At 36.0% G+C, this 18,690-nt stretch overlaps 1 protein-coding gene across 9 annotated transcripts in view; it reads left to right on the top strand.

Annotated features, from left to right (window-relative positions):
- LOC123869929 (dachshund homolog 2) overlaps positions 1-18,690 on the top strand; it is a 194,729-nt gene that overhangs the window by 92,372 nt on the left and 83,667 nt on the right. For all 9 annotated transcript variants that reach the window (XM_045913030.1, XM_045913029.1, XM_045913028.1 and 6 more), the window contains 2 exons: positions 3,587-3,776; positions 7,776-7,835. In XM_045913030.1, coding sequence (XP_045768986.1) covers positions 3,587-3,776; positions 7,776-7,835 — 250 coding nt within the window. The remainder of the gene's footprint in view (positions 1-3,586; positions 3,777-7,775; positions 7,836-18,690) is intronic.

Here is an 18,690-nt window from a genome sequence, read left to right as displayed (position 1 = left end):
AATAAAATACTTTCCAAAGGAGAATGATCATATACGGGCCACGCTTGTGTCAGAAGATAATTATTATCATAATTTATGTTTTATTTTATACTTCAGTTTGGCATAAAAAATAAAGTGCTGACTATCCCGAGATTTTTTCCTCATTTTAAAAGTACTTCAAATGTTACTATACAGAAGTCCAGTCTCCATTTTTATCGTTAGACATATCATAGTGATGTTATTTTACGAAATCGATGATCAAAATTGGTGGTGGTCGAGTTATAATCGATTAAAGACTATTATTTTCATAGTAATATTTAAAAAATCGATATTTTTTAGCAAACCATCTTGATCGAATCGAATCAACTCGATAAGTGCTAGTTGCATGTCTATGGTTTTTGCTTGCTGTCAATTTTTACTTCAATAGTTACTTCCTTAACCTAGTAATGTCTCGGTATAATTAATAAAGTATATTCCAAAGCAAGGAACCTACTAAGTACACTAGTCGGAATAGCTGGTAGGCTTCTGGTAGTTACAAATGTTGTCTATTAGCAAGGTTAAAGTAATACCTCCTTTACTCGAGCCATTATTTAAAAAAATAGGTATAGATAAATGCAATGGCACCTTGTACATCTTCAAATAGTGATTCATTGGGAATAACTATGTACTTGCACCATATAGGCAGCACTAAAATCGTCCTGGTGATATGTGGAAACTACTACCTACTTTACTTTACCTAATAAAACCTACTTACCAAACCTAACCTAACCTTTTACATAAAACTGTTTTTCTCAGAAACTGGGAGGAATAAATTAAAAATTCTTTTTTTATATGAAAGTAGGGATATCAAACTTTATTATATGTAAACTTTCATTGAGACACAAAAATATTTGTATGTGGCCCAAACTCCATAGAGTGCCGATCATTCTCCTTTTTGAGTGAGCTGTTATGTGTAATACGACGAAGTTAGTGTTAAACTGAAGTTTAATTGTAGTTGGGTAACAGTATAAGTAAGTATATCTAGCTAACTGACCGGAATAGCAATTGAAAAGAAACGGCGAGATTTAAGGTATTCGAGCTAGAAAGAGACAGTGAGGAAGGGTTGTGGTAACCGCAGGTTATTACGAGATTTAACACGTATTTAGTTAATTAGTAAGTGCGGTTGACCGATGCGGTCGGGTTCTTTACGTTTAGGGATTTGTAAATATTATTTCTGGTATACTAACCTGATTGTGGCTTTGTTGCCCTGTTTGAGCTTTGATATTTATATTGCCTTTTTGTTGTTAAATTTTCATACATTTTTTAATGTCTATTTAAGTATAAGTACCTAGGCAGTAGCTATCTAAATTAATAGATTTGCACTGCAGAAACTGTCAAAACGTCATGTACTAATCCTAAGTTAAAAAATATTTAGTGGTTGAAAAATTGGGCCTAATATGGTACTTATCTATTTACGTAACTTATACCAGTTGAAATTTTACTAATCTAAATCTCTAAGCGACAGAGAGAGTCATAGGAGTAATAGGTAGTTACCTTGGTCATTGTGTCTCTACCTTCTTGAGGTGTTTTAAGGTATCTAACTGTATCTTAGTTACAAAGTTATATGTATGTTAGGCATAGTATAATTTAATCAATATTTTTAGAACATCCACTGAAATAACAACACAGTTTATAGATATTATGTATACCTATTGATAAACTTAGTCAAAAGCTTAATTTCAATGTAGAAACACTTGTAACGATTGAGTTTAGTAGCCACACAAAATTAAATTGCTACATCAACATTTGTAAAGGTATGTAAATATAATATTTTATTTAGGTACGTATAATATAGAAATAATTATAATAATTGAAATTTTGTAAACAATGTATTTTAGTTGCCTACAACACAAGCAACTTTGTTTTTTCGGTAGAAACGAAAACAACTAAGAAAACAAACACCTAAAAGCTAACAACAAATACATTAAATGCTGCGTATGGTTTAGAAGATAACCGAGGCTGTTAACTAAGTAAATAAACCCAAATTAATTCAGGGTCCATTGGTCATAATGTTTGTTTGTCTGTAACTTTGTATATAAGCCTTGAGTAAGAAACTTTCGTTCACCTGTAGCTATTTATGTATATATATTATATATGTATATATTTTACGTAGCTATTTGTGTTTGTATTTTTTGTAAACTGTGGATAATATTATAGACTAAAAAACAAATCGATCGCTGTTACCAAAATTTTGTCATTATCAAATAAAATGTTCATATGAGTAAGGGAACATAATTTGTTAACAATTAAGCTAACCATAATATCACTGATTTCACCACCACTTAGGTACCTACCTAATGATAAACCATAAAAGATATATCGTTTTATCATGACGTTTTATTGAATTTCCAAATAAGATTTTGAAATGACTGTTTTTACAATAAACTTTTTACGTTTAGCGAGCGTATTTAAATCATTTTCACTGCAAATTTCACTTGTTAGATATTTTTTTTACTATAAGTACCTACCTAATATTGTATTTTAAGTACATAAACTTATAACGAATTACAAAATTTGCCTCTAGTTTTATTATTGCTTTTTGTAATATTCGTAGATATATCTAATAATGTCGATATTTACATTTAACGAAATGTTAACGATGTTCACTTTTCCAAATACCTGTTCTCTAATCGTATAACAAAGCGAAACATATTAAATACTCAGCGATCCTCAAATCCTTTGTACCGCACAATGGAAAAGGGTTTTCCTTAACGGTCCAAACGTTAATTCGTGTATAATTCGACACCTTGTTAATTGTTTCCGACACCCCAGTTTGGTGACCTCCAGGGTGGAATGGAAAGACCACCGACCCCCCATAGGGGGTCATTTTAAGAATATTTGTACACCCCCAAATGTTTACACGGGCTGTTTGTGGTACCCAGAAAACAATAGTCTCGAAATTCATTGCTCATTTTATTATTGTTGATACACCGTTTTATGGGCGATTCGATTATTGGAACGAGTAATTAAATGATAATACTGGGTATTAATTGGATTTTACCTGAGTTGGTACGCGATTACGTTTAAGTGGTATGCTATTTATTACAAGGAATTGAAAATTGAAATTATTATTAATAACGCCCCGAATTTTCATAAGCCCTTTTTGTCCGCGCGCTTACCTACCTACCTAGTACCTACCTACTTACTGCTCGGAAGTGTCTCGATTATAATTTGCCCTTTATTATTTAGAAAAATCATAATTTGTAACACTGCCATTTTATATAGTAAATATGAATTCTTAAAATACCTACTAAAGTGAATTACAACTATGATTATAGGGACCTCGTCCATTAGTTCAAGTCCAAGACCGTTTTAGACTTTAGTAAGACGGACTGGAGTCTGGACTAAGAGATCAAGGGCGAGATAGAATAAATATCTGGTCTAATGCCCCAGTACCTACCTATAGTCTTGGATTTGGACTAGGTACCTACTAGTGCACGCGCACCATAGTGCGCCTAGTTACTTAAGATGATTTTGAATTGAAATGGGGATATGAAAATGTTTACGTGAAAGACGTAAACAAAATTAATCAACTTAATAACCTAGTAATAAGTTACTTTTGTTTCAGAAATGGCTCGTATGGACAAATCCCCGCTCCTCGCGAACGGGTACAACGCACCCCCCACCCACCTCGGGCCCATGGGCTTCATGCACCAACATGCGCTCATGTCCCCTGGCATGCCCCATCCAGGCGTGCCCAGGCCTGACGGATCCATCATCAAAGGACAACCGATGCACAATATGGAAGCACTAGCAAGGTAAACATCTTTCCTCAATTAGCCATGAGTTTTAAAATAATATAAGTAGGTATAGCAAACAAACGAGCAGGCGGGTCACCCACCTGATGTTAAGTGATTTCTATCGTCGCCCATGAACATTTGCAGCACCAGAGGGACCGCCAATGCGTTACTGGTTTTTCAGGTTGATCTTAATTTAACTCCATATTGATATCTAGTGGGAACACCGCAGAGCGGAGTTCACACAGTTTGCATGTGCGTTGAAAAAGATCTGGCAGAACGGATGGTCGAAATGCACAAGCACCAAGGTGGTTAGAGTGAAATTGTAAAATTGCTTACGGTAGCGTGTACCCAGATGAAAAAAATTACTCTCAACTCAAATTATTAGAATTATTTGTTATTAGGTAGGTTAATAACTACGATAGTACAAACTTTAAATCAAAAATAAAAATATAACATGTAGATACCTACTGACTTATGTTCTATTATAAGGAAACCCATAAAACGAATGAAACTTTATCAAGCACATAACAAGTAATGCGAGAGCTATCTATAAACTGACAACTAACGCCATCTCGTGACAGATTTTCCTAAACACAAGTATTGCTGGAAAATTATCTACGATAGCATTTTATTATCATTTTATATTGAATCCTGGTTTGTCTTAAAAAAGAATTTTACAATTAGGAAAGCTTAGAACAATACCTACTTTTTCTGCATCTACCTACTATGTAATATGTATTAAATACTCCTACATACGTAGGCACCTATATAACCACAATCAGGTTTAAGATACGTAACGAGGTAGACCCTACGTTATTTGATTTCCATGAATCATGCCTACTTTGTATTGTTACAAAGCTCTACCGACTGAAAATAAATTTAAAGCCCGATTCGTATAAATTGATGTATTTCACGGTCCGTTTAAATAAAACGTCAATAAACAAATAAATTGTTATAAAGTAAGCTTACAGCGGATATCGGTTACGTAAAACTGTGGCTTCCCAACATCGCTCGAACTGGAATTAATTTAGTATCAACCTATTATTATCTCGACAACGATGATGGGTAAAGTTCTACGTGTGGAGGTACCTATTTCTATGAGTTCTTTTGTTGCCTTTTCCGGCTAGATTTATCCAGGAACATAATTTAAGTACCACTAGCATAATCAGAATAACGCAACATAATTTAATGCCAACCTTTAGATATGTGTCGCAGGGATATAACTGATTTTGCAAATTCCCCAAGCATATTACGAAATTCCGAAAGTAGACTAATAAATACACCAATTGATTATTTCATTTTACTAAACAAATCTATTGATATGACAAAAATATTGAGCATAGTTTAAGGCCGATTCACACCAACTGCGTATGCAGCACGTACATGTGACACGTGCGTAGTGACGCGTGTGAATCCGTAGACATAACTGCACGCATTACGTCTACGCGAACGTTCACGCCACGCAAGCGGTATGCCATGTTTCACACGGTTCCATACATTACAACGCAATGGTACGCGCTACGTCTACGCTTACGCCTCGCTTACGCAGCCTGTGTGAACGAGCTGTTAGTGAGTAACGACGGACTGGACTATTTATATGGACTAAGTACGCGGTACGCCAGAAAACGCTTCACCTAGGTAGCTTCTGGCTTCATGCTTTACAATAAAGGAGTTAGGGAATGGACATAATTATTTAAATGTGTCCCACCCCTATCTTTTCTTCATATTAATTTACTCATATTGTACACTATGAGTAAATTTGGGACTCGAATTAAGTAATATTTAATGGTTCATCATTGAACAAACTCTTATATTATGTGGCAGGTTTATTTCACGGAGGTAAATAATAGTGCCTAGCGTGCTTATTTTAGTTTTATTGATCGAAGTGTGAACGACGCGACAGACAGATGATCTATATTTATCGTTTTATGAACAAAATTGTTTACGCAAAGCGTTCTTCGTGATAATTATCTGGACGGCTAAATATATGACAACGTAACGGAAAGAGTGAATAAAAATGTATTTTTATTATCTCAATACAAACAGTAAAAAACTAGGTAACAGCTTTGAAACGAGTGTTTATTATTAAAGTTATTTTTTAAACAGAATTAGTCCACGTCGATGTTGTTGTTGATGAAGGTAAACCTGCAATGTATCAATAGGTAGGCTGTTTGTACTAAAAATAAAAAAGACAAGGAACCATAAGCTTAGTTTGCTATTATCCGCCAAAACAGACAAATCTGTATAGTTCAATATACACTGCCCGCTCTCCCTCTGCTACACATGCAGACAAATCAAACCACCAATCATGTAAAGCGCATTTTTACTACGCAACACTACTTATACATAAATCCTTCAAAATACACTCAATGCACGTTTCACTCCAACACTTATCTTTACCTTTCTTTGCGGATTATAGCTAATCAAGCTATGGTTCCTTGTATGTCATGGACTTACGCAAAGTGACGACTGGTTCTATGCAAAAAAATAAAAAAGGTTGCAGTTTAAAATACATATTTCACATGCGGAAAAATATTGGTGCAGTCCAATAAGAATTTGTGTGATGCACACCCATCTTAAAATATTTTCGCAGGAAAATGAAATGGAGTTAAACCAACTGCAGTTTCAATTTCTAATGAGATAATAATATGCACGCTGAATTGCGATGTTCACATTTATCTAAACCCAATGATTAATAACTATATAAATATGTGAAAATTAGATTACATAAGTAGATACTTATCTAAAGTGAAGATTTAAACTATGACACTCGGTTCACATTTGTAGAGCGCTATTATAATAATATCGTCAACTCTCATGCGCTTTTATCTTCTGTCTTACTCATCACCAAGCACGAATTATTACAGTACACCATATTATATATTATGAACGTAATATATTATCTAGTCAGTAGTAGTCATTGCCTAACCCTTCTTGTTTTATAAGGAAACTAAGAATGATCTTAGCTTATAACATTCTGTCTCCTATAGGAATTCAACACGTAGGTATGAATATCTGGAAACGAAAAAACTATTCAAAGCCAAACGTGCCAAAGCAATTACAACTAATTAAACCATAATGAGCTTATAAACATAAGGGAATAGAAAGGAAGCCTGTAAAACGGGTCACAAGTGATACAGGTTAAATGACTGAGCTAATCCAATAAGAAAAGTACAAACACTTGCCCTCACTTCCGCCCGAAGACCCGCAACGACTTCACTTGACTTACCCCAGTGTCTTACTGCCACCCATGATTCAACGGTCAGTACAATAACCTACATGTATTACGTTCGCTTACATATCGTGTTACATAAGAGTTCTGTTTAACCTGTATATTTCTTTGTAAAATAAGCTTCTCTTTCATAAAGTAGCAATTTTGCATACACCGTATTATTATGTGTATAATCATTGTTATGTTGTATCTTAAAGAATACTAACAGTAGGTACTTACTGTAATATAAGAGTGCTTGAAATTAGCGAGAGAGCCTATTTTAAAAGGGACACAAAGGTATGCCACAACATCGGATGAGAATGAATTAACCCTTAGCAAAACCCTTCAACTATTGTAAGAAGTATTCCCTCGAAGAAAAGTTTAATGAAAACAAAGTGCTAAAGCAATTGAGAAACAATTTCGACGATCACGCATGAGTTGTTACGACACAAATATAAGCGATTGTTTTAAAAACATAATTAATTTCTTCGACCCTCGCTCAGTCTAACGGAACATTTAATATTGAGTGCTCATAATTATTCCTTTTACATTCAAAACCCTTTTCCTTTCGAGAACTTTTATTTTTTAAATACTTGAGAACACTTTGTTGCAAGTTTTGTCTTTCTTGAGGACTTATTAAATTGGGATTCTAGAAAGAGCCTCTTTGTGAAAAAATTGTTCAATTTAAATTTTCGGGCGGATCCAGTCATCGTTTTTCATCTTTTATGGCCTTATTTTCTAATTTTAATATTCTTCTTTCTGAATTATTTCCTCATTCCTCTTATTTTATTTTTCTTTGTTGACAGATCTGGTATTTGGGAGAATTGTAGAGCAGCATACGAGGACATCGTAAAACATCTCGAAAGGTAAGATATAACGCTTACCATACCCGATATGATCGATTGGATTAATAAGGGCAGCCTTTAAATCTCTCAGAAAACGTTAATATGACAAGTTCACTCATCTGTTTTCTGTCGTTTTTATTTGTTTCAGTGATTTCGTTACTTTTTGTTTTAGTATGACTGTTTAATATTATATTCAAAGCGGATTGTTTCACTCGAATAAGAAAATAAAATCGTTTTCAATTTGCGCGGCGAGCAGATATCACGGGGGAGTGTGAAATTAGAGGAGACAATTAGATCGTTGGATCGGGTGTATTTTTAACAAATGACCGCTCGGCCGACGCCGACGGCGCGGGCGAGGGACTCTACAGGGTGAACAATTCATCAAACTCATTCTGGGCTAATCTCGATGCGAGGAAAATGCGGCTCTCATGTAAATTGGCCCGATTCGAGGGCCAATGGTTAGGGGAAACGCTTTTCTTTTCTTGTTTAATGGATGGTGATTGATCGGCGGGCTTGAACGATACTCGCGGTTTTAACTTCATTTTCAAGTGCCGCGATTGAGTGTTTGTATCCGATTCTGATATTAGGCCCTGTAGGGAGAGATGTATTTATGTTTATTTGAATCGTTCTATTAGATAAGTATTTACAATTCACTCAGGAATCTGGCACACACTAACAAATGAAATCAAAAGGTACTTAAATTGTGTAATACTAAAATACAACAACTTTTTACTATAATAGTTTTTGCTAACAAATTAAACAATGATAGAAAAATCGTTTTTAAGCAAATGACCAGCAGATTGTTTTTATTAGGTGCTGCAAATTAATCCTATAGATTTGGAAATAAAATATATCGCTGATCCGGAGTGTCGGATGGGTAGAATTACAGTCGGACAGCGCGCCTTGTACCGATGTGTCACTGTCAGCCGATCGCCCGCCACGGGTAGGATTAAGGCTGTTTTTAAAGAAATTACTCCGGAATTTTTGGGATAAAACCTATTTTGCGATTTGTTGCAAATGCTGCAAAATGTCTGGTTTCGTATTATCAAAATTGCTTTATAACTATTGCAGATCTGTTTATTAGTCTCAATGCGTTTTACATAAAACAAGTATTAAGTAGTTAAACTCGTAATGTAGGTACTAGTCAGATTTAGTATTTAAAATTAAAAAAATATTCATAAATAATAGTAGGCATACCTGCGTACAAGAAACCATAAAAGTTGCCTTCAGAGGGAATAGCAGTTATTGTCGCTCACTGGCAGACATTGTTTTATTTTGCTTTTTTGGAATTTAACTTTTTTAAATTTAAAAATTTAACTTTTTTAATTTAACTTTTTTTTATTTAATTTATTTGGTGGCTACACTATGTAGTTCGGTTGACCTCGGTTTCACATAATTCAATGTTTAAATACCTACCTATTACCACTCGAATATTATTTTTGCTCTGGGAAAAAAGTTAGTTTTCTTGACAGACACGACAGACTGGCAGACAACAAAGCGATTCCTATAAGGGTTCCTTTTGCCTTTTGATGTTCGAAAGCCTAAGAACTGGCTATCCTAGCCGGAACAAATAAACTCACTTTCGATCCTTTTTTGATATTTTACATGCGGCAGATAAATCATTTGAACAGCGTTAACATCGTATGATTTCGTTATTGACATTTATAACAAGCAACATTGTATGGGTGTCTTCGTTTCTTTGGCCGGCTCGTTTGATTCGCGCAGGCGCCGACCGGTTTTGCCCTAAGTCCAATTAATTGACAGGATTATCTCTGATTTAATATAATTTGTAGGTACTGTTTGTTTTGCATCTTCCAAGTCCACTCGTCCGTGATTATTTGCTGCTTAATAATGATCATTTTATATTGAGCTTAATCTTTGTTAAGGGTTCAATGTTAATTATAATAATAACAAGATGAAATATAATGATCATAGATATAAAGGTAGATACCTATATCTCAAATCACTACCCATCCATCCTAATATTATAAATGCGAAAGTGTTTGTTTCTAACCAGTTGTTATACCTAACCATTCTAACCAGTATAAAAATGAAGAGTGTATCTGTGTTTATTTGTTCCGTATGCCTTCCTTTACCATTCATTCGATTGTGATGAGTACCTATTTCTAACGTTTCTGGACCAGTAGTATGATAAGTACTTAAATATTATTCGTAGATACAAAATGAAATCGAATAAACTATATAATCCCTAAAGGAAACTTCCTGCTACAAATCTCGTGAGGAAGAGGAAAAACACGAATGAACTGACTCAATTAGCAGTCAACAAACTGTTGGGATCTTCTCCCACTGTAGATCCTTATGGATTCGACTTGAGCTTGGATTGCTTCGATTAATGGACGCTTTCGAGTTAAGCCGAATAAAATCAGCAATGGTCTACTTGGCTACAGGCTAACGAACTATAGAGTTCTGGTTCTGCTTCGGTCTTCTGCTCCTAACCTACTTAAAGTGTGAGGCGGGAACTTCCTGATCCAAAAAAAATATTTATTTATTTTAACATTTTCATTGTTAACAAAATTACAAAGAGTAAGAGTAGACAGATGTAGCACAAAACTATTTTCTACTAATAAACCTACTTCCTAATAAAAAAATGTGAGTAGCACAAAAACAATACTTTAAATGGCTAAAGCTCAGTAAATCATATTGAAAATTAAATGTGTTCACTGAAAGTACGAGGTGTGAACTGCGTACTACCTTAATCTTAATCCAAACGATAGCACAAAAATAGCTAAAGTGCAGTAAATCACAGTACAACAACTCAATTAACAGTCGACAAATCGTTGGGATCTGCATTCGTCCGGTTCAATTCCGATTCGGCTCGAATTAGCCGCGATTAATCGGCATGCGTCGGGTTAAGCCGGGAGGCCATACGCGCACATCGCTGTGACGGCGCTCGTTATTCATCGAGCCCTCTGCTCCCGGCTCCGGGAGATAGCTCTGTTCGGTCACCCTTAGATCCGGGTTTTAGTGACGTTTGATTGGAAAACTGAATTAGAACATTCAGACTCCGGATCAATTTTCAGGTAATGGAGAGCATCCCGGCCTCAATAGCCCTATGGGTAACATTCAGGGGTTATAAAAAATAAAGTGTCACTCGATAGAAAATTATTTATCTATGTAGGTGGCTCTTTCATGTTAACACTTAAATTGTCAAAAATAAAATGTATGAGAATATACCTAAACCATTTATAACAGTTAAAATTCTATATTTTGTTGGTTCTCATTAAATTTGAAAGGCATGCCATATTAAATAACAAAACTGGGCATGCTAATGTAAAATTATACTTTACCAGGCGTGTAGTAGAAAACGTCAAGAATCGCGGCGGTAACATTTGCGTGATTGAATCCTCCACCATTAATTTCAACGAAGATCAAACGAAGACCGAGGGTGATATTTATCAAGGATATTGCGAATTATTTTAATCAAATCAAATTCCCTTCGTTGTAAACAAATGCTTTTGATTAATGAGACGCGCGACAGAGCTCCGTCGCTGAGATAAAACACCCGAGGAAAAGACAAAATTAATGGTCATAAAATGAACTCTTGTATCCGCGAGATAAAGATTCTGAATGCTTCCGATCTTCAATAACTTTTGCTCGCTACCATTTGAAGGATGAGACTGGAGATCGCATCTGGTGACTGTACATTTATGTCGCCGTTTGAGAGTATTTTCGCGTGCTTGGCTCGAGTTTCAGCACGGATATTTAGATTGTCATGGCGGCAAACCATTAATAATAGCGACTTTTGATTTTCAGTTGGCTAATATGCGAAGGGCGTTGCGCAAAGGGTGCCGAGTCACGGCAGTCCCTCTGAATACCTCCCGAGTTTGTCACCGATGCGGTCGTACTGGCATTTTATGTAGCTCTTTGTACTTTGCCCTTTTATGGCTGAAACTATTCGGCTAGTTCCGCCGGTGAACCAAACTATTTATTGCGTTTGCTTTGATACCCGTACCTGCTTGATGTTCGTCTGCATGGAATTTGCAATTTTTATACTGTGGCATACCTAACTCTTAATGTCTTATTTTGCATAAAATGTGTACCTTATTTTTTTTTAGATTTTCTTCGTTTCTCCTTTAATAATCTGATCCTCCTTTGGCCGTACCAGGTGAAGTTGGTTTCAAAAGCAAATCTGTTATAATCCAAATAAATATAAAATACAGTAAAAAGAAACAAAACAATATCGTACACAGGTCACAAACACAAAGATAGAACATTTTGAGCGGGGAGCGCCTAACATTGTATCGTAAGTTGCAACGTCAGCCTATATTAATCTGGATCCGGCGCCTGACAGCACAAGTCAAATTTCTCATCAAAAATAAGAATTAATGGCGAACGGCATTAATCATTAGCTCGCAAACAGCACGAGGTGTCCGTATCCCATTATTTTGCATTACTAATGATATGTACACAGCGATAAGGGATGCTTCATAAAAACCTCTGAGGTATCAACTTTCTTCATCGATTTTGTGTTAGCTCACTAATGTAACGTTACTTTATGTCGTTTTTATTTTCCGTAATTTAAAATATCATCATGCTTCTTATGAACATAGTGAAATACGTCATCGGAATGCTAATACGAAATTAGGATTAAATTTTATGCGGTAGCGCGTTCGGAGTGAAAAAGATTTATGGTTCCCTTCATTACTCGGGTGTCACTCTAAAAATGGGTTTGCAAATAGGCTTGTTTATTTATTTTAAATGTACAATAACATTTTCATGTTTTATCTATTTTTGTTCGTTATCTACAGTCATGTTCCAATGGAATGAGTACCTAAGCTGAATGAATTATAAAATAAGTCACACACCCAACAAAGTGTGACGAGACGGGCTACCCGGCTATCAATTAGCTGCCTTCACTCAATAATTTTTAATAAGTTTGCAACACTAATCACTTCCTCCCCAAAAGGCGTGACTGTTCTATTTCTAAAAGTTGGCCACACTGTCATTGACAGAAGATGTCACTTTTCCTTTAATTACGCATCGGCCTCATTCCTTCGCGCCCTATTAGTACGCATCAATCAATGTTGCCAATACCTATTTTTTACCCCGCGACTCGAATGTTTTTTCCCTTGGTGAGTTTTTGTTTACGGAGATTTTTTAAGTGGGGAATAATTTGATGAGGTCCGCCACCCGACTGTGTTGGACGGCAATGCTCATTTGTCATCGTCTTGTCATTTCTGCATTTCTTTGGAACAGTTGTATCGCTATTGTAATTATGTAATTTTTAGTGGCCCTTTTTCCATTCGACTCGTGGATGTAACTAAAACGATTTTGTGCTTGTGATGTTAATAAATGATATTTTATTTAGCCATGTATAGATTAGTAGGTAATATCAGACCAAAAAAAAGTTGATTTCTCACAGTATAAGATAATGTAAAAGAATAAATTGAGTGTCGCAAAGACCACACAGTATAATACGGAGAAATAAGGCTAATTTTCGCTTTTTCGCATATGCGGATTCGCATACTTCACACGCCTTTGAGAACATTATGGAGAACTCTCAGGCTTTCTTCAGGAGCTTCAGGACTTTCAGAACTTCAGGAATAGTTGGGCAGGTTTCCTCGCGATACTTTTCTTCCCCTTTAAAACAAGTGATATTTAATTGGTTATAACGCACATAACTCCAAAAAGTTACAGGTCCTGGGATCGAATAGGAGGCGAACCTTTTAACCACTAGGTGATTATGGTTCAAACTTAGTGCAGTAGATAGTATCGAATAGTATATCATTATGTGCGTTCGAAATTTATTAGACGTGTCCGAAAACTGCTCACACCTTGCATTTTCATACCTAGTAGGTAGGTATTGTGCAAAATTACAACTTTTATCGCAGAACAAATATTGAAAATTCATTCATAAAACAATACGTTTCAAGCGTTTTCCGTTGAAATATGCGCACTCACACTCGGCTCGTAGCCGGCGCCAAGTCAGCATGTAAACAGGAGAATACTTTTTATTCCCGTTGTAATTTCCCCGGTGGATTTGCATAACAAACCGGGAAACGGGAAAAGGTCAGGAAGCGAACGGAATGGCAAGTGTCCGGTTTGATGCGCAGTCAGCACTGCTTGCTGACGGAGCGTCCGTTCCGACGTTCAATTGTACTTGCCAAAAAATAAAATACCCGCCACTGGCGAAACAATTAATTGAGCCCAGGTGGCACAACTGTAATTCATTATTTGCAAATTTAATTTGAATAAAAGTCAAAGAAGTGTTTGGTGCAAAACGAATCTGAAAGTAGTGCAAAGTTTTTGGAGGCGAACGTAATGTTATAATTGGGTTGGCACACAAAGTCTTTCATGTACTTATTATTTGAATGCCTACTGAATAAACATCCTTACTAAAGAAATCCATACTTAATAGATGCGAAAGTGTGTCTGTCTAGCCTGTCTGTTAATCAAAGAGGCAGGGAACTTTAAAAGAACCAAAATCTTCGCAAACGAAGAATGTAACCACAAAACGGTTTTCGGATTTTTCCCTTTACTTCTGCTGACAATATGTGATGGTTCTAATTCTAGTGACTATAATGGTTTCCTTTTTTCTCTGGAGATACGGAACCTTAAAAATATAACATTAAAAGAACATACTTGGACTCCTGCTATTAAAATTATTTGCACGATTTAAAAAAGGTAACCAACAAGAATAGGAGAGTAGTGTAAACGAAGCACAGAATGCTCAGACTCAGGCGCTCGGGATGCATATTCATGATACTTTGCGCCACATGCAAATCGTGATTTACACATTGTAATGAATTCTTTTGATCTGTGGATCATATTTGATTTACCCCGATGTATTAACAGGACGTATGATTACGTATTCATAGTTTTTCTGGTTAGCAATTCGTTAATTATGAAATATTGATAGATTGGTAGGGCTATTAAAACTCAAAAGAGACTGAAAAGTGGCATTAATTCATGCAAACTGCACTTAATTAAAAATAGCAATACCTATTTTTGTTTTAGTAGAATAGGTACTTATGTATAGATACGTACAGGTACGTATAGATACGTGATAGCCTTGTGGTTAAGATTGCTTGCCTTCTATTCGGATGGTCGGGGGTTTATTCCGCGCGGGCACGCACCTCTAACTTTTCGGAGTTACTCGTATGTGCGTTATAACATATGCATTTAAATATCACTTGCTTTAACAGTGAAAGAAAATCTCGTGAGGAAACCTGCATACCAAAGAGTTCTCCATAATGTTCTCAAAGATGTGTGAAGTCTGCCAATCTGTACTGGGCCGGCGTGACAGACTATAGCCTAAACTTTTCTTATTCTGAGAAGAGACCCGTGCTTAGTAGTCGACCGATCAATTGATCATGATAATGCTGATGAGATCAAAAGACAAAAAGCATCTTCAATCTACACGACGTGTGACGGCAATAAAAAGATAATAAGCAAATTAATAGAAGATCTATGCCTGAAATTGCAACTTACCTATTTCTTGCTTCCCATAATACCAGTAGCTACTCGTACTTACCGTACCAATCCACCAATATCTACCGTAGGTATGACGTGGTACCAACTCAGTTTGTAGAAAGAACGGGAGGCTGTTAGGCTGGCCTGGATACGATTGATGTCAATATGGAATAATAATTGACTACATAAGTAAGGGCCGTCGCATCGAATGGCTAAATAACCTCAACCCCAGCCACAAATCAAATGTTTTGATAGGGATATTAACGAGACAATTTGATTGCGGACATATCGCGCTAAATTGCTTCGAAATTATATTTTCTGTTTACTTTCCAAACTCCCCGTTATATGGACGTTTGGAACAGATGGCTTTGTTTCTATTGCGTTTATCGGAGAGCAAACAGAGTTTTAATAATGTTCTGTACCTATGTTATCAATAATACTGCTGCGAATAGGTACACAAAGGTAGGTAGGTATCTACTCAAAAGGCTTTCAATTTGTAACCTCATCTAGAAAACACAAAAAAATCACATTTTCTTTTTAGCATAGTAGCACACACCGGGTATCCGCTAGTAATCCATATTTACTAATATTATAAATACGAAAGTGTGTCTGTCTGTCTGTCTGCTAGCTTTTCATGGCCCAACCGTTTAACCAATTTTTACGTTTACTTCAGAGACAATTTGCATCCCGGAGACGGGTAGAGGCTACTTTTAATCACAGAAAATGTAAGAGTTCCTTTGGGATTTTCTAAAACCTAAATCCACATAGATGAAGTTGCGAGCATCGTCTATTAATTGTTACCAGTATGAGTCGGACATAGAATACTTTTATCCTGGGAAATCAAAGAGTTCTCTAAGGATTTGTAAAAATCTACATCCACGAGGATGAAGACGCGGGTATCATCTAATAATAAATCATATTTATCTCTTTATATGTACGTTAAGTTAAAGCATTCTTCTAATAAGAAATGTGTTTAATAAGTTCATTAAAACTAATCTGTTATCTATAGGATAGTGTAAAGTTTATCATTGGTCTGAACAATACTATGATCGATGTGTCCTGCGCCGACTATTCAAGATAAAAACTCGAGTGTCCGCTTATTAGATAATATCTAAAGACATTTATATCAAAATATATTTCTACTGCCCACTTAAGATTTGTTTAGTTTTAACTTGAGTTTTAAGATTAAAATTGTGATTTTATGGTATTAAAAGTGTAATTAAAATTGTATAAGCTTTGTTGCCGTGGGCACACCGGTTGATTTAGATATGCATCAGATATACCTACCATGGGATGTTTTTGTACTATAGTTCAATCCAATACATTGAACACCACCAGTAGGTGCCAGTCTGAAGTATTCAATCAACTTGAATTGTTAGATTTCAAAGTTTGCAATTTATTTCCTAGTATTTTGTTATGCCTGCGACTTCATCCGCATAGATTAAAATTTTTGAAATCTCGTGGAAACTCTTTGAATTTCCGGGATAAAAAGTAGCCTTCCCTGGGTTGTAAGCTAACTCTATACCAAATTTCATCAAATTCGGTTAAACTGTTGGGCCCGGGGTCGCATAATGCTACCTGATAGACAGATAGACAACTGTCGCATTTTTATAATATTAGTATGGATTAGTGTGGATCCAAACCATAAAATATGTATTATTCCTGTTATGATAAAAACAAAAAGTCATAGATATTGGCCGCATGCCATTATTGTCTAGTTGGGAACATGTTGCGGTGAGCGCAAACGATCACTTCTGCAATCATTACCCATGCGACTGCTCCGTGTGCATCCAGTGGTCACAGCCGATGAACAAGTTTAACCGTCCAACAAGGAGAAATTTATGCTATTCGACGAGCGACGCCGAAGCCGCTGGAAGATAAGGAAGGATTTGTCTCGTCACATTATCCAAGGAATTGAATTGGAAGTGTGTCGATCGATGTATGCGAATTTTCTGCGGTTATCCCATATGCTGCATGCCTCGAAGCCATATTTATGCAATGTGCGGTTGGCCAATCGTACGTCTACAGTTACAAATGGTCTGAAAATAAAAATAAAATAGTCAAGTGTGAGTCCAACTCACCCACGAGGGGTTCTTTTTTTAAATCAGTGGCCATTTTGAAATTCGACACTTAAGTTTTTTATAATTTTTTTTATATAACGGCAATAGCAATACTATCTCATAATCTATGTCATACATAAAAATCTGTAATAATTTCAACTATCTACCTTTACGGTTCCCAAGATACAGCCCGCTAACAGACGAACGGACGGACGGACAGAAGAACAGACGGACCAGCAGTCGGATAACGGAGGTTTAGTAATAGGGTCCTGTTTGGCATCCTTCGGGCACGGAACCCTAACAACAGGTGAAATCTAATCGGCGTAATAGCCAACACAATTCGAGTTTCCCCTAAAGATATACAATGAAATTCAACATTATCAAAAAGCATTCCCATTACAGATAATGGTAATGCCCCTAAAAAGTCGGAGAGTACGAATCGTAGAAGCAATTTTGCATAATTATCCAACATTGTGCCCGGAGACAGGCGACGCTCTGCCGCTTAAATCCTAATAACCTCGCACGGATCCGATCGGAATCTCGTTACGCTACTGTAATCTGTTGCAAACAAATAGGTTGTTATTCTGTTAGATTTTCATACTTCTCAGACTATTGCCCCTTGTTCATTTTATTTGATTTTAGCCTTTTTACTACACGACTGAAATCAATTCAATGTGGCGGCTGTATTGCACCATTTTCGAATGTAAACATTTTACTTTTTAGTTAGTTTTTGGAAGAGCAGTCGTGTTTTTTTTTAATTTTTTGGAAATTACGACTTATTTATCACTAGCAAATTCTTTAGTTAGGTACACCGACCAACGAATGTGGTATCTGTTTGTCTGTAAAACAAGTAATATAAATCAGCAAAACTTGGATGTCAAGTAACTACTAATACTATCTACGCGAAAGTAGGAAAATATAAATCTTGTTGAATAACTTCTTCCAAAGTACCCACCATTTGTGTTCTCATTAAAATTCACGTAACTTCCTCAGGCATCTCCTGTATTCGTTCATCTATTACATTCCAATGACAACTTAAATCTCCCCACGTTTTCCTAATATCATAATGAGCTCTAAAGCCTCCAAGACATATTTTATTTTCTTCCCGACGCGTTTTATTTTTCATTTCACGTTTCACAAGCGAATTTTGCTAGTCCCTCTTTACATTTGGCAAGCATAATGCCCCGGTCGCTTAGTGCAGTTTTATTACGGTATTAAGTGACGTAATTTTTTCCATATTATATTATTCAAATTTAAATAACTGTCTCCGATTTCCCCCGCAGAGGTCCCGGAGACCGGGTCTTGTTGTCGCCCTCTGCAGAATCTTGTTTTTGTTACGAACAGCATCAGCGTTGTATGGAAATATAAAGTCGTGGAGTAGT

The sequence above is a fragment of the Maniola jurtina genome, chromosome 11 (assembly GCF_905333055.1).
Source record: "Maniola jurtina chromosome 11, ilManJurt1.1, whole genome shotgun sequence".
NCBI lineage: Eukaryota > Metazoa > Arthropoda > Insecta > Lepidoptera > Nymphalidae > Maniola > Maniola jurtina.
Note: the sequence above shows the minus strand (reverse complement) of the source record. Positions and strands in the feature narration are given on the sequence as shown.